The following is a 22,248-nucleotide window of genomic DNA, read 5'->3' as shown; positions in this document are numbered from 1 at the left end:
TGTCATTTGTCTCAAGGTATTTTTTAAAATTTCTTTGATTTCATCATTTACCACTGGTTTCCCAGTAGCATGTTGTTTAGTCTCCATACAGTCAATTCTTCCTCATTTTTCTTTCTGTGGTTGATTTCCCGTTTCAGCCACTGTGGTCAGGAAAGATATTCGGAATAATTTCCATTCTCTTAAATTTGTTGAGGCTTGTTTTGTGTCCGAGTATGTGGTCTATCCTAGACAATGTTCCATATGCACTTGAAAAGAATGTATATTGGTTTTTTGGGGATGGTAATGTCCTGAAAATATCAATCAAGTCTAACTGTTCTATTGTGTCATTTAGTATCTCCATTGCCTTATTTTCTGTCTGGAAGACCTGTCCAAAGATGTTAGTGGGGTGTGAAAGTCTCCTACTATTATTGCATTCCCATCAATTTCTCCCTTTACATCTGTTAGTATTTGTTTTATGTATTTAGGTGCTCCTATACTGGGAGCATACATTTTAATGAGTATAATTCTTCATCTTGTATTGCTCTTTTGATCATTATATAGTGTTCTTTATTTTTCTTCATGGTCTTTGTTTTAAAGTCTAATTTGTCTGATGAGTATTGCTACTCCCGCTTTCTTGTCATTTCCATTTGCATGAAATATCTTTTTCCATCCCCTCACTTTCAATCTATGTGTGTCCTTCTCCCTAAAGTGGGTCTCCTGTATGCAGCACTGTAGGCTCATTTTATGATTCAATCTGCTTCTGTGTCTTTTGATTGGAGCTTTTAGTCCACTGACATTTACAGTAATTATTGATAGATATGTTTATTGTCATTTTAAACCTTGTTTTCCAGTTGATTTTGTATTTCTTCTTTGTTCCTTTATTTTTCTTTTGGTTTTTCCTTCTGCAGTTTGATAATTTTCTTTTGTATTGGCTTGATTTCTTTTCTTTTTAGTTTCTGTGACTATTGCATGCTTTTGATTTGTTGTTACTCTGTTTTTCCATTACTTTATCTATTTGCTTTAGACTGGTAATCATGTAGGCTCAAACACATCCTAAAAAGAATGAAAAAAAATTGGTATTTCTTGCTCCCCTCACCCACATTTTATGATTCTGATGCTCTCTTTTACATCTTCATGTTTATTCTTTTGTTGTTCACCATAGTTACTGCATTTCTAATTGTGATTTTTCTTTTTTAAATAGATTCCTGCTTCTTTTCAATTTAGAGATCTTTCAATACTTCCTTTAGGTTAGGTTTAGTATCACTGCATTTAGTTTTTGCTTGCCTGAGAAATCCTTTTTCTTGCCTTCTTCTAAATGCTAGTCTTGGTGGGTAATGTATCCTAGGTTGCAGATTTTTCTCATTCAGAACTTTGACTATATCTTGCCACTCCCTTCTGACCACCAATGTTTCTGTAGAGAAATCAGCTGATAGCTTTATGGGGGTTCCCTTGTAACTAACTCTGTTTTTCTCTTGCTTCCTTTAGAATCATTTTTTTTTAAACTTTGACCATCTTAATTATAGTATGTGTTGGTATAGGTCTGTTTGGGTTCACCTTATTTGGGACTCTGTGCTTCCTGTACTTGGGTATCTGGTTTGCTTCTTTAGGTTTGCAAAGTTTTCAGTCATGATTTCTTCAAACGCATTTCAGTCCCCTTTTCTCTTTCTTCTCCTTCTGGGACTCCTACGAGTGTAGATTGGCATGCTTTGTATTATTCCATAGGTCTCTTAAATTGCTTTCTTTAGTTTTCATTTGCTTTTCTGTCTGCTGTTCTGATTGGGTGATTTCTGTTATTCTGTCTTCAAAATCACTTGTTCATCCTTCTGAATTATTTAGTCTGCTATTGACTGCCTTTAGCTCGGGTTTTATCTCAGAAGTTGAGTTTTCTGATTTTAACTGGCTCCTCTTTACAGTTTCTATTTCCTTTTTATAATATTCTTTATTTCTATTGATAGCCTCTCATTTCCTTCAGTGCTTTTACCATCTCCTCTTTGAACTCAAGTTCTGGCAAACTGTAGAGGTCTATTTCAATGTTCTTTCTTTCAGGGGATTTCTCTTGTTCTTTTCATTGGTAGTGGTTCCTCCGCTTTTTCACTTTACTTACATTTCTGACTCTGTGAATTGAGGTATCACAGTGGTCTTGAAGAGCTGTTTTTACATGGGAGCGTCCCTGTGTAGACCATGGATGTCTCATAATTTTGCCGTGAGAGCTGTTTTAGTGTGGGTGGCTGCCACATGTTTCCTCTGTGTGTGCTGACTGTTATCCCCATGATTGGGATGTGATTTGGGGGTGTGGTGACCACAGGCTGCACTGGATGTTGAGTGTGTTCTCCTTTTTGCTCTGTCATCGTTACGACCCTGAAAGGGACCAGGTCTGCTCCCCTGTTGTTGGAGGCCCCAAGATCCATTTCTAAGTTGCGACGTGAGGTAGGCAGGACCGGGGCACTTCTGCTGGGAGAGGAGTCTCTAAGCATTCCTCTGGAGATGTCCACTGGGAAGCACCCTCTGTGGTGTCCCCTGTCACTCATGCGGGCTTACAAAGTTTACTTTGTTAAAGCTGCCCTTGTCCTACCTTGGCTGGGAACCTGCCCTGGTATCCCTTAGGCTCTGTGCTCAAAGTCACCAGTTCAGATCCACTGATGTCAGGCACCAGGACCTGCTATAGTGCACGTGTAGTCATGCATTTGGATCCACCATGGGCAACAGGGTCAACCCAGGCCCCACCCACACCTCCACATACACATACCTGCTATCAATGTCAGACTTGCCCCTACTGTGCACCAGTATTCTGCTCAGATGTTCCACATGCTGAGTTTATAAAGGCACCAGTGGAGTAAATCTGCCACAGCCACTTGGAGCTCGACTAAAATTTCAGCCACACCTGTGAAATCACGTTACCCCTGGGAATGGGTCCAGGTTTCAGCTGACAGCTCTGCCTCTGCCTGGGAGCTGCCCACCTGCGACTGTGCCCCTCCAGAGCAAGCTGAGAAGACTACTATGTCTGGATCCAACTCTCTTCTCAAAAGAACACATTAACAATGGGGTGGCGCAGCAACACCCTCTGGGGTAGCAGAGGAGGCTGCTATGGCCAGCTGCACTGCACCCCTCTCTCCACGTGCGTCAGCAGTGGAGATTTCTATGGTGAACCCAGGTGTTATACACACGCTCGCAGCTTCTGCCCACACCACACTCCAGACCCCTGTGCTCAGTCAGCCTCAGGCCTTTTCCAGGGTCTGTCCTCTGAAGCCCGACCCCCAGCACCGAGTACCGGCCTGCACCAGCCAGCTCAAGTCTCAGGCTACGGATCACATGAACCCTCTGTGCTGGTTTCTCTCTGTTCTGTCTGCTTTCTCCTCCAAGCCTCTGAAATCCTCTTCTGTCCCAGTTCACCTCCCCACTGGAGAGGGGGCTCTCTAGGGTGAGGGAACTTTTCCTCCTTTGCCACTCCCTCCTTGGGGGACAGGTCCTGCCCCAATTTCCTTTTTCTTTTATCCTACCAGGTTTGTCCAATTGTACAAGATTATCTGCCAAAGTTCAGTAGGGATTCTGTGAGAACTGTCCCACATGTAGATGTATTTTTGATGTACTTGTGGGAGAGGAGGAGTTCTGTGACTTTCTATTCCGCATTCTTGAAGCCCTTCCTCATTCTTTCCCATAGCTGAGTAATAGGCCATTGTATACATATACCACAACTTCTTAAGCCAATTGTATGTTGATGGGCACCTGGGTTGCTTCCACATCTTGGCTATTGTAAATAATGCTGCTATGAACATTGGGGTCATACACCTTTTCAATTTAGAGTTGTTTTTTTTTCCTGTAGTGGAATTGCTGGATCATATGGTAAGTTAATTTTTAGTTTTTAAGGAACATCCATACTGTTTTCCACAGTGGCTGCACCAGTTTACATTCCCAACAGTGCAGAATTCACTTTTCTCCACACCCTCTCCAGTATTTATTACTTGCAGAATTTTTGACAATAGTCATTCTGACTGGCATAAAGTGATACTTTGTTGTGTTTTTGATTTGCATTTCTCTAATAATCAGCGATATTGAGCATCTTTTCATGTGCCTGTTGACCATATGTATGTATTCTTTGGAAAAATGTCTATTTAGGTCTTCTGCCCATTTTCTGATTGGGTTTTTTTTTTTTTTTTTGAAACTGAGTTAGATGAACTGCCTGTATATTTTGGATATTAACCCATTGTTGGCTGCATCATTTGCAAACAACGAAAACAGAAAATCTTAAAATTCTTCTACTTTCTTACTCTAACCAAAAACAAGCTCCCTTATTACTTAGTTGTCAAAATGGTCTAAATCTTTAAAAACTACATTTTGATAGTGCAGGCGTAGGTCTGTACTTCACTGAGTCTAAGAAAGCTGCTAAGGTGAACACACAAAAAAGTACTACAGGTGCACTGTTTAGTCAGTAAAAGTTCAGGGGTGCCCACTAATCTTTTAGTTACAAAACATAATGTAGCTTACTGTTGCGCTGTATACATTATCAAAATAAGAAAGGATCACTACAGACAGAACACAGGTGTTGTTAAACTAAGGAAGCAAGGAGACTCATGGGGGCTTTATCTCTTTAAAAACTGACCCGTTGTCCCCAACCCTGGATTTAGAATCTCTCACAGTGAGTCCTGGGTACCAGTGGGAACAGTCTGCTTCTCTCAGTCTAGGGCAAAACGGTCAAGAATCACTGCATTGAAGCATCAAAAGTTTATTACTTAACAGGCAATAAACTACAGATTATCAACAGGACCAAAGATGTAATACTTCTCTAGTTTATGGGGAAAATGTAAATTTCTCTGAAAGCTCTTGATAATCTTAAAAATTCAACAGAAAAATAACTACTGTACTGTATTCAGATACAGAAATACTTCTTTGCTCCAGCCTTGAAGTTTAAAAATTCCTTTCCAACATGAAGCACAGGCAGAGCTAAGGAGGACGATGGGGACACGTGTACTACTCACAGACAGTAACTCCTCTGGCTTTCTCCAGCATCGTTAAATCGTAAGACACAAAAGGTTCTGAAGACTATTACACAACCAGCAGCGACGGCAGCCTAACACTTCCTGAGGGCTTAGCAAGTTTTAAGCCATACTTTATCTTCTTGTTTAATTTCTACAACCACCCAAACGAAACACATAATTCTGTTTTATAGAGGAAGGAACCAAAGCTTAGAACTTAAATCACTAGTCCAAGGATATGCAGTAAGGTAGGTGGTGAGTCCAGGATTTGAAAACAGGCATGGCTGACTGTAAGGCCTGCATCCTAATCCCCCACTACAGGCTCTTGATCCATGATTAGAAAATGCATGACTTTACCCGCTGTATTTAATACTAGATAGCACACTTAAATATACTGAGAAGCATTTTGAGTCTAAGGGGAAAAAGCTGGGTACCTATAAGAAGTTATCAAAATTTTTTCTATTTTATTTCATTGACTCATTTTAAATGAATACTGGTAAAAATATGGTGTCTCTCTATACAAACATGAACAGAAAGCAAAAGGTACATACTGATTAACTTCCCCGCCATGTCCTTGTTGGACCGGGACTCCTTGGGGTGCTTGTACAGATACATCACTGCTCGTCCAATCCCGCTGTGCTTCAGGGTCTCCTGGCTCACACTCGGTAGCTGGGGAACAGAAACACACACATATTAATCACTCAGAAGCTGGCACTCTGCCAGTCTACTCTAGAGGGCCCCCAGGAACTGGTTCATTCACAACAGAACAAATAACAAAAAAGTTTCATTTTCAGGACCTACACACACTGAACACAAAGGTACTTTGTGTTTGCATCAGGAGTTGAAAGCTCAGTACCACCACTGAGTTGAAGTAAAACAATGTGAGAAACTGTAAACTGAGCATCCTTGGAGGTTACTGGTTTAAAGTGTCAGCACAGGCCTCCGAAGAAAACAGACCAAAATCTGAACCCAAGCACAGCCTGCTGCTAGCTATGTGACCTTGGACAAGTCATTTAACTTCCCTGGGTCTTAATTTCCTCATCTGTAAAATGGAGACAATACATCTACCTTGCAAGTTTGTTGTGAGGAATAAATGAACATTTTATATACACATATACATTAAAAAAAAATAAAAAACACCTAGCATATAAAAGGTACCTTGGGAATTCCTTCGGAAGTTAAATAGCTTGCCCAAGGTGTCAAAGCCACATAAAGGTGGCCCAGATCAAGATTCAAATGCAAATTTATCTGCTGGTGAAGTTGGTGCTCTTTCTCCTTCGAGTGACTCCTAGAACATGTCTACTTTACACTACTCTTCTCAGATAAACCACAGCTACCCCAAGACCTCTTTCCTTCAATACTATAGTTACATGAAGTTTTAAAAGGCCTTCTTTTGATGCCCATTTTATCTGGTATATTCCTAATAAACATATCTAATAAAGCTCCTCTTCTGACAGGCTACAACATAAAGAATATATGGAAAAAATACAGAGGTTATGGTAACACAAACCACATTAGATAGTTAATGAAGAGCAAACAAGTCAGATTATCTCCCTCTAACCTCTTGCAGAATCTTCAACAGCTCTTCTCGAATCTTTAGTGCTGGCAAACTCCTGTCTGGCAGAGGGGAGAGCCACTCTTTGATGGCAGACATCACACCACTGTCAATAAATGTTTCTTTAAGGTCCTGCCTGTAACAGTAATAATTGGGAAAAAAAAAAAGTCAAGTCTATGAATGTTGGTTCTACTGTAGCTTCCTTTGGATTTTCTTACATATTTAGTGATGTTTCCAAAACTTGCTTTTAAAAAGCTTCTCATATACATCATTTACTGAGCACCTATTCATAGATTTCAACAGCAATATGAAATTTAGTTCCTGTTTTCAAGAAGCAAATTTGGTAAGGCAAAGATGATTTGCTGAAAACCAAAAAAAAACCCCAAACCCCAAATTATACAAGGTAGGCTAATGCTGTTACAAATGGTACCAACAGTAAGAATGAGCTCTAATTATTATAACAACAAAAATGTTTAATCTTTGAGAACAGTGGCCTTCAAACTCTTCCAAGTGATAGAGGATCCAGAACTGTGCTACTCTTTGCAGGACACCTGGGAGAATCCCATGACATATATTTGAAATCTGGCACAGATAACTCTGTCTGCTGGGACACAGGCAGCAATTTTCTAGTAGAAAGTCCTAGACCATGGCTCGTTGGCGTACTAATGCATTTCCTCAGCCATCAAAAGTAGGCCATGGCTAGGTTCAAGGAGAAGTCAAAGTCGCTCAGGAATGGGAGCAAACCAAAACCAATGAAAGATCCTGCAGAGGCACCACTGACACAATCTGTGATACAACAGGACACACGAGCCTTGTACAATACGTGCTTCAACTAGTCTCCCAGGATTCATTCTGTCTCAATCACATTGGGAAAATGATGCGATTTTACCACACTCTAAACAATCCATAAAGAACAAAATTAGTGGTTTTCAAGGTTTTTCCTTCCCATTAATATCAATTTGCTATTTGTTATTTGCATCAGGCATCAAAGTTTAAGAAAAATTTGGAAGTAACATAATTAAGGAAATTCTAGTCATCATTATTTTTGCGAATTGACAGAAGGCAATCATTCTTTAACATCTCCAGAACGCCAGTACACAGTTTTGATATTATTCCATTAAAAGGAAAGCATTTTCCCAAGAAAACAGAATACTTACTTCTTAAGGTGCATGACCACAGTAGGTAATAATGTTAATTTTTTCAGTGCTGGCTTTTTTTGATTATTCAACTGTCTGTCTTCCTACCCAGTAAGAAAAAGATTTAAAAAAAAAAAGCAAAACAAAAAAGCAATTGTTAATAGTGAATTATAACCACAATATATTTTAAATATAATAAAGCAGCAATTTCTCTAAGAATCTTCAATTTTTCCTTGAGGAAAGAATAACTAAATAAAGAATAGATTTTTTTGTAGTGCCCAAACCCACAAAACTGTTAGAATTAGTTTTAACAACTATAAATCAAGTGGAACAATTTTTTCGGGGTGGGAGAGGTAATTAAGCTTTTTTCTTTCATTTTTTTTTAATGGAGGTACCGGGGATTGAACCCAGGACCTTGTGCATGCTAAGCACACTCTCTCAACTCTGAGCTATACCCACCCCACAAGTGGAACAATTTTAATTTAAAACACTGGCATAACTGTCGAGTTTTCAAAGAATTCAGTCAAGGTACATATTATACATGGAAAAATTTGGTTAATGTCAGGAATAATTTTCCAGCTATGAGGCTTGTAAGAAAGATAACAGAATACGTTATTAGGGTTTTAGTATTTTCTTGGGTATTTTTTCCCTACTTTTTCAATTATAAAAAAATTTAAATTCTGTCAAGATAGAAAACAAAATAATAAAACTCCTGTCTTATACATTTCTACAATTAAACACACAAGACTAGTCTTATTTTAGCCATCTCTCTAGCTACTTTTCCCTTCACCCTTGAATTATTTTGGAACAAATCCTAGACATGTTATCACTGGATTCATGAATACTTCAACAAGTGCCTCTAGAAGATCAGGACTTGTTTTTAAACATAATACCTAGCCAAATTTTTACCATTTGAGAATTTTAAAATGCAACAAGTTAAATGTAATCTCTTGATCAGAATGACACATGAGCATATAACATAATGAACATGAGTTTATAATTTTTATATGTGAAAAAACATCACTTTGTTGTAAACCAGCCAAACCTGAGAGCAAAATCACCCCCTAAAAAACGAGCAAAGCCACTCAGCTAAAAGGGCTCATTTTATTTAATACTTAGTCTTTTCATCTTTTCCCTAAGCACATGGCTGAAAAATTGAAAGTACTTCTATTCTTAAAATTTAGAACAGTAAATATTATTATAAAAAACAAAGTAATCTTACTGTAGTCCAAACAAAGATTAAGCCTAAACAATCCCCATGACCAATTCCATGGGAGAAGACAAGGCAGCGGAGCCCCGTCTCACCTCGGCCGCTTCATTCATCTTGACGATCATGGCGCTCACGACGTCGTCTGCGTCACTGATAAAAGTGCCCCCATCGCGGTTACGCCTACGCTTGCCACTCATGCTCTTTTTCCGCTGCAGCATCATCTCAAAGTCCGACAGGAAGTCCATGCTAAGCAGCAGCACAAAATCAAGTGAAATACAAATGCCCTTTTAAATACACTCCCTTTTGTCACAGTGAAGAACCACCCACTTTCCTAATTCTAATTCGTTGAAGTGCACTTCCTTTCAAAGTGAATGGACTTTTTAAAAATTGCTTTTGCCAGAACGTGTGGTCATAGATTTTATGCTCAGCTTTTGCACGACCCCAACTGTTATACATTAAATACTGCTGGCCTAAACTTTTCATAAACTGTGTCCACACTTGCATGTATCAGCCCGAGAATGAACATTTCAAACCTCAAGTTCTCATTCAGGGAACACTGCCTGCCACTCCACGGTTCAGCTTTAGTTGCATTGCCTTATGTGGGGGAACAGAGTTGGTGTTCAATCATTTGAATATTTTTGTCTTTTATAGCAAAAGCAGAAAAAAGAAAAACTGCCGTTTTTTCAGTGGTAAGAAGTATAATTCTCAAAACATGATGTAACTGAGATAAAGATGGAAATCTACAAACCTGCTAAGAGCTTACAGCTTCCCCCTGAATTTGTATATTTAATGAGGCAACTAACATGCTGTCTGCCACTGTCATGTAAGTTAGAAAATATAATTTATTTACGTTAATTTCCAAAGGTATCGTCAAACTCACTCGGCTTAATTCTTGCATGTCACTAGGAATTAAGAAGGAAACTATTTTTTAAAGCATCGTCTTTACAACTATAAACAGCAACAAACAAATCATTCTATGTGTGGCAGATTTTAAGACACCAGGTTTTTCTGAATAGAGTCAAACCATCTCAACAAAAGTACATGAAATACAATCAATTAACATTTTGTATCTAAAACTTCCCCTACCCCGGGAGCCCCAAATCAGCTTTCTCTCTTCCCCAAAAAAGTTTTTGTTAGGTTATCTTCAGAAGAATCTACTTGATGAGATATAAATGAAAACCCTGGCACCACATGGCTCCACAAATTCAGACAGCTGATTACAGGGCAAATGAAAGAAAAATCACAACAGCTAATGATTTCTGGTCAGCACTGTACACAGAGAAGCAGAAGGGAGGGAAAAAATGGAAGAGACTTTCCTGTACTTCATCAAGAAAACAAAGTTTGGTGGTCTCTACCTTCATTTTTAAAGGTCACTTTAATAAAACCCTTAAAAAAATAAAATAGAACAAACTTACTGTTTTCCTCTCTTAATGTTATCATCAGAATCTGAATCTTCTGCTTCTTTTATCTGTGTTTCACTTTTTTCTTCTTCCAAATCTTCCTGGTTAAAACCCTAAGGGCAGGGTAAGTTAGCCAGAGTTATTACAATTTCATCATAGATTCTCTTCTGTGACTGCACTTAATCTTTTGCATTTTTAAAGTAATACATTCATAAAGAACACAAATTAAGTAGAAATCAAAAGATATATATATCAAAAAAGCCCCCCTCCACTCCAGCCATCAGTGTTATTAGTTTGTGTCCTTCCAGAAACAGCCTACATTTATAGAAGCATTTCTACACCCATATATTTACATAACACCCTTCTATTATACAAAAGATATCACGCTATACACACTGAATACAGGACACTGTTCTGCACTTTCCACATTTAACAACAGAATCTGGAGACCAATTCATATCAGCATAACGTAGCTTCATTTTTTTTTTAAGGCTTTAGACAATTTCACCATAAAACTGCAACCATAATTTATACGTTTCCCTACTGACATTTAGGTCTGTGTATTTGTCTTCTATAGAGGTTATACCAATTAACTCTCCTTTCAGCCATGCACAAATGAACCAGGCTCCCCCCACCATCTTGCTACTATAGCTGGCTATCAAGCACTGGTATTTGCAATCTCTGGACTGAAAATCAAAAGGCATCTCTGTAGCTTTCTTTGCATTCTCCTATTATGAGTAAGGCTGGGCGTCTTTCATGCTTTAAAAGCCATCTGTTACTATTTCTCTGTGAACTCTTAACATTTCATGCCCATTTTTCTGTTGCATCTCTGTCTTATTAGCATGGAAAATCTTAAAAATTAGGGAAATTGGCCCTTGCCATGTGACAGGCACGGCACAGTCCTCACACCTGTACGGTTTGATTTTAAAGTAATGCTTTCCAGGCATAGTATTTTTTGTGTAATTGAAATGGTCAGTCTTTTCTTTATAGCTTCTAACTTTTGTCTTATACCTAGAAAAGTCTTCCTAATGGTTCACCTAGTATATTGTTTATCTCATTGAACTGAACGTATAACCAAGTTAATGTCACTCTCCACACTAGAGAAACACATCCTATTCTTGAAAGATGTTGCTTAACTGAGTATAAGCCACATAAGGGCAATGTCCAAACTATTTCTGACACACAGGCTCTCAAATATTTGTTGAATTAATTCTTCTTTTCTATAGGTTTACTTTGTCTTTCTACCATCTTGAATTAAATTCTAAATACATCTTCTTCATTCTCTCTTTAAATTTCCGGGTGGCGAGGTTTTGTGTTTTTTAAAATATTTTGTCTATCATTGTATTATTTAATTATTTTTATTTTGGCAGGGAGAGGTAATTAGGTTTATTTATTTTCAGAGGAGGTATTGGGGATCGAACCCAGGACCTTGTGTATGCTAAGCATGTGATCTATCACTTGAGCTATCGCCTCCCCGCAACGATGATGTCACTTTTGTCCCGAAAGGAATGCTGTTTGCATATGCCAGGTCCCTGAGACCTGATCAATGGGGTAAGAATCATTACAATCAAATTTCTGAGACTGAGGTTCTCCATGTTGCTAGAGGACTCAAAGCTGGCCTCAAATCTGAGTGAAGGCTATTTTAACTTCCAGTTCACCCTTAATCCCAGGAATCCCAATCCAGAGGTTCTCAGGGTCGCTGACCTCCAGCTTTTGTCTCTCGAGCCTTGAGGCAATCAAAACTACATCCAGCCTCTCAGCGTAAATAGGTGACCATCCCAGAAAAAGCAGTTCTAAACGCTGAGCTTACCTTTTAAGGTTTCTACCTTTGGCTGGTTTTTGGCTTAGTAATTCTTTGTTATCTTGTTCATAACAATGATGAGCAGATTTTTCAAACATTCTGTCCAGCTTCTGCAGTTGTCCTTAGCAGGAGGGTTGGTCCAGATTACGTCACCCACGTTGCTATAATTCGAAGTACCATAACTTCCTGTCTCTCTCTTTAGCATAGAAGCGCCTTTCACTGTCTCTCAATGTGTTCCTGCCTCCCCTTAACTCAATTTTGCCTGTTACTCTCCTTTAAGCCTTTGTAGACTCGCTTATTCCACCTTCTGAATCCCTCTGCTTCAGAGTTTTCTAGTGGCTACATCAGAGCTGTTTATTTCTACTCATTGGAATAACCTATTAGAGACCCACTGCCACAAAAAACAAACAGGCACAGCCAATGAGGAAATACTTCCACCATATACTTACTGTAAATTCTTCTTCCTCTTCATCACCAGATTCTCCAAATATGTCTGCAATAAGATTTCTAGAAAAGAATGAAACATAAAAAACTGTCATTTACTTCCTTCTCATCTGCATAGGAACCGTAAGTCATTTTCCAACAGGGTATAATTTAAATACAGTGAAAGGTGCAGATCTCAAGTGTCCATTTCAATGGGTTTTGATGAAAGTACACATTCATGTACTCGTTACCCTAATCAAGACATAGAACAATTCCCTCTCCCCAGAAAGTCCCCTTGTGGCCCTTTCTAGTCAGTCCCCCACACCAACATCCTGCAGGCGACCACCACTCTGATCTCCATCATCACAGATCAGCTTCGCCTGTTCTGGACCTTCACCCTAGTGATACCAGACATGTCCTCTCTACTTCTTGGAGATAACATGTTTGAGATTCACCCATGTTGAAGTGTGTGGTGACCGTTCAGTAACTAAAATCCCGAATCCCTCAAAGTCATGCGATTAGGCGAGGTATACTGTTACTACACAGCAACACGGAACTTTAACACAAGTTTACAAAACTTGAAAGACAAACCCCTCTGGACCCCCTTCCCCGAACCCTTGGAAGTTCACGTTACGCTGGCACTTACTCTTCCTCATTCCCTGACTCACTGTCACTCCCAAACAGGTCCTTCTCTTCATTTTTCTTGTCAGACAGCTCTTCTTTCCCTGCTTCTTCTTCACTGTCAGAGGCTATTGCCTTCTCTCTTTTTCCTGACTTGTCGGATATAACATCACTGTCAGAGTCATCTGCATCAGAGACAACTCGACTCTTCTTTGCTGCTGGTGAAAAAGAAAATTATCATTAGTCTAATTCCACCCTAGTAACTGTATCAGTCAGTACAGCAGGTGCTTTAAGGCAGAAATCAAAGGCCTCCTGACACATAGTTTAGAATTAAAACAAAACAAGAACAAAATCTAAACTAAAAGATTCATTCAGAGTCGTCTTACAATTACCTGCTATTGTTTAGGAAAAAGTGGCCAAAAGATCAAGAATAAATCATCAACATAAAAGCGGGTATCGATAGCTACCTGTCCTCTTGGGGAACAGAGAAAGAAAGACTAAACTGAGGTGTGGGATTAGGACCCCTTTAAGCTGCCTGGTGTTAGCAGAACTGAAAAGGCCTGAAAAGGATGTTCTCCTGTGGAATGCCCATCTTCCTCAACCGTCCAGCTATGCTCATCCTGGCCTTCTCATCTCCCTCGGTAACCAGCACACGCGGTCCTCTCTCTCCTTCTCCTGTAACAATTGTCGGGTTCTAAGGAGCTACAGCTTTTCCAAAAAAAAATATTTCACAAAAAGTAATCTAGTAGTAAAGACTGGAATCCTCTGCAGAGACGTGGAGTCTCTAAACAGAGCCCCTCACAAACTGCCTTGAATTTGGACATTCAACAAAAGTTGAACAGAGGAAGACAGGTACCCGTGGGGGCTCAGTCACTGGATGGGATGGAGGGCTTCAGCTGTCAAAGACCCACAGCTAAGTCTCGGTACAGCTGGGTTTTCATGTAAACACATTTCTTTGAAACAGTATCCTTTCCAGCAAATGAACAAATAAAAAAACAAAAACAAAAACCACCCAAACTAACAACAAAACCCCATAAAGTTTTTCACGCTGCCACTGCAACTCAGTCTGGTTTGTCACCTTGGGGCCGCCAGAATTTAACACGTGCTGTTAGAACAACTCAAAGGACATCTAACATTAAGATCAGCCAATGGAAAACCAGTGTTCTGGTGGTATTTCAGAACGCAAACCTGAATGAGAATACAGATCTGACAGTCCAGAAAAGGAAATACCGCTTCCCACCATCAGCTTAGACAGTAAGCAGAGCTCTGGATATACAGCCCCAACAATTCCTTACATGCTTTCTCCTCATCTTCACTGTCGGAAAGCACAGCGGCTTTTCGCTTTGCTACTTTCTCCTCCTCCCCTTCTTTTTCCTCCTCCTCATCACTGTCGATTTTGGGCCTTTTAGGTCCCTCCTCCTCGCTGTCAGAACTGCTGAGCCGTTTCCGGTCCACACGCGCGTCTGAGAGAGAGGACGCGTTCTGTGTTTCCGCGTCCTCCCCCTTGTTCTCCCCATCACTGTCCTCGTCGGAGCCCGGCTTTGCTTTGTGTCGGGAGGCATCCTCGGTTTCTGAATCACTGGCAGGCCCCTTCTGGGGCCCCTCGCTCTCAGAGTCACTGACTTGGGGTTTGGGAAGTTCCTCATTTTCAGAATCACTGGCCTGGTTCCTCGGGGGGTCTTCACTTTCTGAATCACTGACTCGGGGTTTGGGAAGCTCCTCGTTTTCCGAGTCGCTGGCCTGGTGCCTCGGCGGGTCCTCACTCTCGGAGTCACTGACCCGGGGCTTGGGAAGCTCCTCGTTTTCAGAGTCACTGGCCTGAGTCCTCTGAGGTTCCTCACTCTCGGAGTCACTGACCCGGGGTTTGGGAAGCTCCTCACTTTCCGAATCACTGATCCGGGGTTTGGGAAGCTCCTCATTTTCAGAGTCGCTGGCCTGGTGCCTTGGGGGCTCCTCACTCTCGGAGTCACTAACTTGAGGTTTTAGCGCGTCCTCTGTTTCCGAGTCACTGGCGGGACTCTTTGGGAGCTCGTCACCCTCGGAGTCACTGGCAGCGTGCTTTGTAACGTCTTCATTTTCGGAGTCACTTGCGTGCCCATTAAGAAGTTGCTCGTTTTCAGAGTCACTGGCCGGCAGCTTCCGGGTCTCCTCGCTCTCGGAGTCGCTCCCATGGCGACTGGGGCCCCCGTTTTCAGAATCACTCGCAGGTGGCTCTGCATGCTCTTCAGACTCGGAGTCGCTGTCCTTCTGCCTCTGGAGCTCCTCACTTTCCGAGTCACTGGCGTTGAGGTTGGATGGCTCCTCGTTCTCCGAGTCTGTTGCAGGATGTCTTTTGTTGAGGCCATCTTCTCGATCACTAGGTTCATTCTGAAACAACAAGGGAGAAAACACTGGAAAAGTGCAAAACAAGTTTGGCAGTAGAAATGGTAAAAAATTTCAACTATTTCTTTAAAACATAGGAATATACATACTTAAATGCAGAATTCTGGTCCTATACCTATACAGAAACGCCCCACTTTAAGGGAGGCCATTTATCTGTGAAATGGCTAACATGGTCTAGCCCCCAAAACGGGGGAAAGATAATCCGTCTTCACCAAAACTGTAAAGCATGTGCACCCCAGATAACTACACAGCACACCTATATTTTGAAGAGCTAGATTAAAAGACAATTACAACAAAATCCCTAACTTTCTCATATAACTCTAGCTCTTAAATATATTTTTCAAATAAATACAAGCAAACATGTACTCAAGTTCTTTTAAAAAGGAGCCTCCCTGGGTTTTATAAGGCAAGAATCATTTTAAGGGAGAGAACTAGGCTTCCCTGGCAGTCTCCTCTTTCCAATGGGCGTTTTCATGATAAGAAAACTGAGGCTCAGACTGAGCAATATGGTCATGCATCCAGCAACCCTGGCACAAAAGTTTCAGTTTTACAGAAAACACTGATCAATCTATATACTAACTTAGAATGTTACGTGAAATAATCTGAAAACTCTAAGGGTACCAATATATAAGCATATTATAGCTATGTTTTTCAAAATGCAGAGAGAAATACACAAAACTAAACATTCCCAAATGCTAATAACCAGAATATCAGAAGTTGTTTCCCTTGTACTATCTGAACTTTCAGTCACGTAGAAATTATTGGCTTTAAAAAGTGAAGATACTTCTGTGTTTGAGTTTTCCTCTTTAAAAATTTACTGAACCAAACATTTCTCTTTAGAATATATGACTGACATTACCTGAGCTTACCACAGATCAATTTTCAAGGAGCAAAGTACATGCCCACCATATCATGCAATGAAATAATTAGTAGGAAAATATGGTGACAAGCTAAATGGCGTGAAAATGTTTTCACAAAACCCATACTCTGATTTGCTGCAGGCTCATTTAATGAAGATTAAGTATGCTGTGTCTACAACGTCAAAAAAAAAAGTACAAAAAATTACAAAATAAGCTTATAAAAGTTTCAGGGTTTTTCCCTTCCATATTTTACTACCATCTTGACAGCACAGAGTTCATAAGTAACAGTAACTGTGATACATATTCATTCAAATATAACATATTCAGGAAACTTTCTAAAATCATAAACTTTTCAAATTTCCCAAAGGTATTTTTCTTTATCACAGCATATCACTGGATTCCTCATTAGTCATAAATCCCATTATCCCAATTAAACTGGCATTTATCTATTAAATGGCATATTAGGACAAGAGAAATAACACAGAATCTTGTGATACAGTACCATACTCCACATATTGCTAAAAGCTTACTTTTGGCCATACGTCATAATTTAATTCTTTTATATTTTAAAAGACTACAGATGGGAAAATTAACTGTCTAGAACGTAAGCTCTAAGAAGGCAAGCATTTTGGGGGTCTCCTTTTTTCACTGAGAAGGCACATTCTATGCTTCAGAGCACAGAATGGTGGCTGGTATATAAAAAATTCACAGTAAGAATTTGTTGAATGAATAATAAAGCAGTTAATAAGAATAATTTAAAGCGAGGAATAGTTAACTCAAGTATTTGTTTAATGTCTACTGTGTGCAAGGTGCTAGGAATCAAGGCTTAACATGTCTCAGTCCTGAACTTAAGGAACTACTGTCTAATGAGCCAAACACATCACAATACAGCGTACTACGCACTCTTAATAATGAAGGTAAGAGTGATAAGCTAAGAGCCGACAGAAAGTGGTCTATATGAGACTGAGCTATGAAAGGTGGGTAGACGACGGGTATTTGCAATTAGTTTGTGATAACTGAGTTATTAAGATGTTAACTACATTACTGGGGACAGAAGGCGAACCATGCAGGTACTAAACCTAAAGGCAACTAGAGCAGGAGGCAAAAAGGAAAACTGTAGCCAGCTTTTGGGATGTTTTCCATGGCACACCCATGACACAACTCTCTAACGACATGCTCGTGTGTGACTCGATTTATTCTAGCTGCCAACAACAGAAATTATCTCATGTTAGTTCCAGGAAATAAAGAACAATCTTACCAGAATGAAAGTGCAATGAATGGCTAAAGCCTCTAAGGTAGGAACTCATGCAGCTCAGACAGCTTAGAAAAGGAAATGTAAAGGACCTTTCACTACAGCACAATCAGTAACATGACACAGCTCTCAGCACACTAAATTTCAGTGCCCAGGAACTAAATTTTAAATCCCCAGGAGACAAGATCTAACTGGTCATGGCAATAGAGTATGTCTTGACTCCAAGGCTCAGTGGGTTACAGTCAGAGCAGAGGATCAGCACTGGGAGCCTCTCGCAAAGGAAGGAGAGATACCATGACCTTGGCAGTGATTCCAAAACTTATCTGCTACACTCTACCCTAGATTTGCTAACACATGGTGTATGCATTCCAAAACAAGCAACCATAGCAAGGATGTTACATATGATGATTGTGAAACTTACGAATTCCCATCAATTTTTTCATAAAAACCTGGCATAGTGGGAAAAAAGAAGGAAATCACAGCAGGAAGAAAGTACCGGGCGACAGATTCAAGTTAGAGAATGCACTTAGGTGAAGACATCATAGGATTTGGGAAAAGAGTAATACCTCACACCTCCCTCTTCCAATCATTCACCTTGTAGTTAAAACGAACTACTGGTGACAGATAATGAGTGATCTGGTCATTTATCTCAGCACATAAGCAGCAACACACTCCTTCCTGATGGACCAGCACCAGTCAAGCTACATACACACAGAGATAATGAACATTTTAAAATTGCGAAGTAAATAATGAAACTCCAACAGAACAGACATCAATTTGTAAATTTCAAAGTAGTATATGAATGTCAAATAGAAGTCCTTGTAAAGAACCAAACAACTCAACTAAGGAAGACACCTGCTTCTTCCTTATCCATTCAAAGAGCTAAACTCAAAACTGTTGAACTTGTATACTAACCTTTTATCATAAATTGGTAAAACATTTAGCACCAAGTCACACAGTAAATTCCTTGAGGAAATATCTTAGGCACGTTTTCAGAAACACACTTCACTGGACCTTAGTTCCAAAAGCTATATTTGAAATTCTCATCTTAGAGTTTGTCAATACACATCAACAGCATAAGAATCTGAGAAACCCAGTTTTCATTACACAATGCTGTTAATCCAGTGTAGTTTCTGCAGTGCCACAAGGTTCTGACTTGGAGAAACTCCAGTTTTACAGCAAGCATACACATAATAAGATGAAGCTATATACCAGAGTTCCTTTGTCAAAAGCTAGTTGATTTTAGAATCAGTCAAAAACAAAAGCACTCCTGATGAGTACTGGAAAAAGAAAATTTCTGCACAAAGCTTAAGAGTACCTAACGATGCAGCAAACGCCCGCCGACCCCTCCAGACGCATGTCTGCCTCTCACAGCAGCAGCCCCATGCACTGCACCAGCCGTTTCGAAACTTCTGAGAAAGAATCACTTGGGGAGCTTTGGTAAAAAACATACAGATTTTTGCACTTCTCACCTCCAGATATTAATACAGTAAGCCTGTGGAAGAGGTTAAAGAATCTATATTTTGACATCTAATCCAAGTGATTCTAACCACATGTTAAAATCTTACTGCAGACACAGAGAACTACTAACTTCACTGCGTCACCGCTATACTTTCACGCAGGCCACTCCCCTTGCCTAGAACATCCTTCATTCACCTCGTCCTCTTCATAGCTCAAGGCTGGGCAAAAATAGCCCCTCTTGAAGCTTCTTCCATCTTTCTTTCTAGGAAGAACGGACTTTCTGCAGTAGAATGTGATAATTCACTAAGTGGACTTTTGAGTCAATCTAAGATCTGGGGTCCAAACCTTAGGTGGGCCACCTTCTATCGTGTAATCGAGGGAAATTTTAACTTTCGAAGACCTCAGTGTCGTCAATCTGATGGAGCCAGGGATAGTATCCACACCTTAGAGGGCTGTTCTGAGGATCAAATGTATGTAAAGCATTTAGCACAGGGTCTGGGAGCATTCAGTAAACACTGTTAATCATTCACAACAAAATTTCTTGTTAATTACTAATTAATTACAGAACATTCACCCTTCAGGACTCAACTCACATACACTGTCTGTGCAGGCTGAGCTGGTCAGCCATTCCTTCTTCGTGTCCCCAAACCTCTACCTCACTGAAAGGTGACTTTTCACACATTTATCTTCACCATACACTGACCTTAAGGTCAGAGAACACTTTAAAAGTCGTTATCTTTTACAGTCAGTATACAGATGACACTCAAATTAAATTGACTAAAATAAAACAGAAACCCCACAAGACAATGCTTAACAGAAAGGAATCGAAGCAAAATAATGTTTGTCTCCTCAATCTGGCAGACTCAAAGACAAAGGCTGAAACCTAACAATGGATGTGCAGATGGAATCAAAAGAACCGGTGAGAAATAGGGCAAACAAGGACAGCAATGGCCAAGAAGAGTCTTGCAGGCGCTCTGAGCCTTCCCCGGAGGAACGCTTCCCCTGGACTAGACAACATCTTTGCAGAAAGTGACAGCAGATTGCCTCCTTCAGCCAATCCCAAGTTAGGATGGAGTTGGCAGGGCCGTCACCAACGTGGACCACAGGCAGCAGGTCATGTCCCCAAGGCTCTGCCTGCAGTCAGGACACAGCGAGAAGTGAGGCACCATTCCCAACAGGCTCGCACTCGGTGCTCCTGAGACACCAGGAGGGGACACTACTCTTCTACACAGGTGAAATCTATACACTTCTGGGTTTTAAAATGCACATGCCTGTCAATATACTTGCGCTGGACAAAAACCAGCTGACCACAATCCACAACTAATTTCATACTGTTCAAGTAAAACTACAAAAATCAGAACTGGCAACTAGTTATAACCAGGTCACATTCATGATCAGATTGCCTTATTAAAAAAATTCTGTTTTCAGCGATGACTATTCAAAAATAGTACCAAAAATCTCTCCCCCTTTCCCTATATTCCTTATCATGAGAGTGAAGATTCTGAGTTCTCAAAGTGTTCTACGTAGAAAAAATACACTTGATGATGCTTACATCTCTTTTAGGGACCTAGCCAAAAATGTGTTAATAACCCAAAACAAATAATTTAAATACGTAATTAACTTACTACTGCCATTGTTTATCATATATAGATTTCTTTTAAAAGTCAAGCCCTAAGCTTAAGAACACTGCTTTTACATTTTATTTCATATGGTAAATCTCTTGCTTTAAAATAACGTGGCCTCAACCTCATGAAGATTAGCTCTGGACTAGCTCCCTAAGAAATAATCTGCCTAGTTACTACAGAGGATAATCGTAAGGTAATTAAAGGAAACCGGATTACATCACCGCAAAGTATGCCTCTTTGACATAAAAATTTTGACCTGAAGGCGATTAATCAGCAGTAAACCCAAGAGTAGCTCCATCTTCTGCCCTATTCTGCCTAAAGGCAGGATAATCCCTTGACTGGAGACAGACTGTTATCAGCCCAGAGACAGCAGCGGAGGAATCAGCAAATAACATTTACTTAGTAGTTTCTTCCCTTATATTCACTTTCCCAGTCTGCCACCCTAGGAAGCCTAAAACTGCTTTCCCCTGTCCTGCTGTTTCTCCACAAAAGCACCAGTCTTTGTTGAGGATGCTGTATGAGCTAGAATTCTCAGCTACTGCTTTGAGTTACTCTCTGTTTTCTGCTCTGTAACATGTGCTGTACATGCTAATAAACTTCTTTTTCTCTTGTTAATGTCTTTTTATTAAAAAGACAGAAAGCTGAAAACCTGAGATGGGGAGGGATAAAATTTTGCCTCCCCTGTTACTCAACAGAATTGGTATTACAGCTTTCAAAGCTGTTTCTAAGTTTTATTTAACCCTCATGATAAATTCTGTAGCCCACTGTCAAGATGGTAAAGCTGAGGCTCAGCACACTGAGTATACAGGGGCCTTGATCATCTTTGCCCCAGTTTGTGAGACAGTGGCTCTACGCCAAAAGAGGCAAGCCAGGAGCACTGCGGGCTGCTCCCAATCCCTACCCTGCAGTGGGAGCTCAGAGTCTAGAGCTGGGATGGCACTCAGAGAGAAACCTGCCATCACCTCCCTCCCCAGACTCCAGAGCCCTGGCTCAGAGATTCTGCTGGATGTGAAAACAGGCAGTAAACCAGATGGTTTCTACTTTTCCCCCAAAGAAACTGACTTCATTTGTAACCAAGCCTGGGGAAGTTTGGGCTAAGGCACTTTCAGTAACACGGAAAGCTGTGGTGGAAGGCGCCTGGGGGGAGATTCAAGACACAGGGTAAACTGTAGGCCAGCTGGTTTGCAGGCGAGAACCAGGGAATGAGACAGCTAGGAGGACTCATCCTGGGGTCAGAACATGGACTTCAGAAACTATCCCTTCAAAGGATCCATAATTTGATCACCTTTGCTTGTTGAGCAAATTATGCAATTTGTGCCATGGGAGCATTGTTGAAAATAACAGAGCAATCAGTGGAGTTTAACAGTTGATTGTGGTCAGGAAAGGGAAAAAGAGAGCCCTACTAATGTAATACTGCTGCCATCCCAGGGAACTGTGGGCATGCCCCAAGCTGCATGTCCCTGAAGATGCATCACGAGAGAGTGAAAATTGTGGATGAGGAAACAGAATTCACTAAAATAATCCAGCTAGTCACTAAACAAATAGGCAAATAACAAAAACAAGCCCGTGTCCT

At 40.4% G+C, this 22,248-nt stretch overlaps 1 protein-coding gene across 4 annotated transcripts in view; it reads right to left on the bottom strand.

The window, feature by feature from the left end:
• IWS1 (interacts with SUPT6H, CTD assembly factor 1) overlaps positions 1-22,248 on the bottom strand; it is a 39,550-nt gene that overhangs the window by 9,712 nt on the left and 7,590 nt on the right. For 3 of the 4 annotated variants that reach the window (XR_004190165.2, XM_072960797.1, XM_006196077.4), the window contains exons 3-10: positions 14,391-15,462; positions 13,121-13,313; positions 12,501-12,558; positions 10,266-10,363; positions 8,946-9,096; positions 7,662-7,744; positions 6,511-6,640; positions 5,501-5,618 (exon numbers count right to left, since the gene is read on the bottom strand). Coding sequence is in view for 3 of the 4 variants with exons in the window: in XM_072960797.1 (XP_072816898.1) it covers positions 5,501-5,618; positions 6,511-6,640; positions 7,662-7,744; positions 8,946-9,096; positions 10,266-10,363; positions 12,501-12,558; positions 13,121-13,313; positions 14,391-15,462 (1,903 nt within the window). In the remaining variant the exon portion in view is untranslated. The remainder of the gene's footprint in view (positions 1-5,500; positions 5,619-6,510; positions 6,641-7,661; positions 7,745-8,945; positions 9,097-10,265; positions 10,364-12,500; positions 12,559-13,120; positions 13,314-14,390; positions 15,463-22,248) is intronic. The other variant, XM_015238866.3, reaches the window with a different exon arrangement.

This window comes from Vicugna pacos, chromosome 5 (genome assembly GCF_048564905.1).
Source record: "Vicugna pacos chromosome 5, VicPac4, whole genome shotgun sequence".
NCBI lineage: Eukaryota > Metazoa > Chordata > Mammalia > Artiodactyla > Camelidae > Vicugna > Vicugna pacos.
The sequence above is the reverse complement of the archived record's forward strand: the minus strand, read 5'-3'. Positions and strand labels throughout refer to the sequence as shown.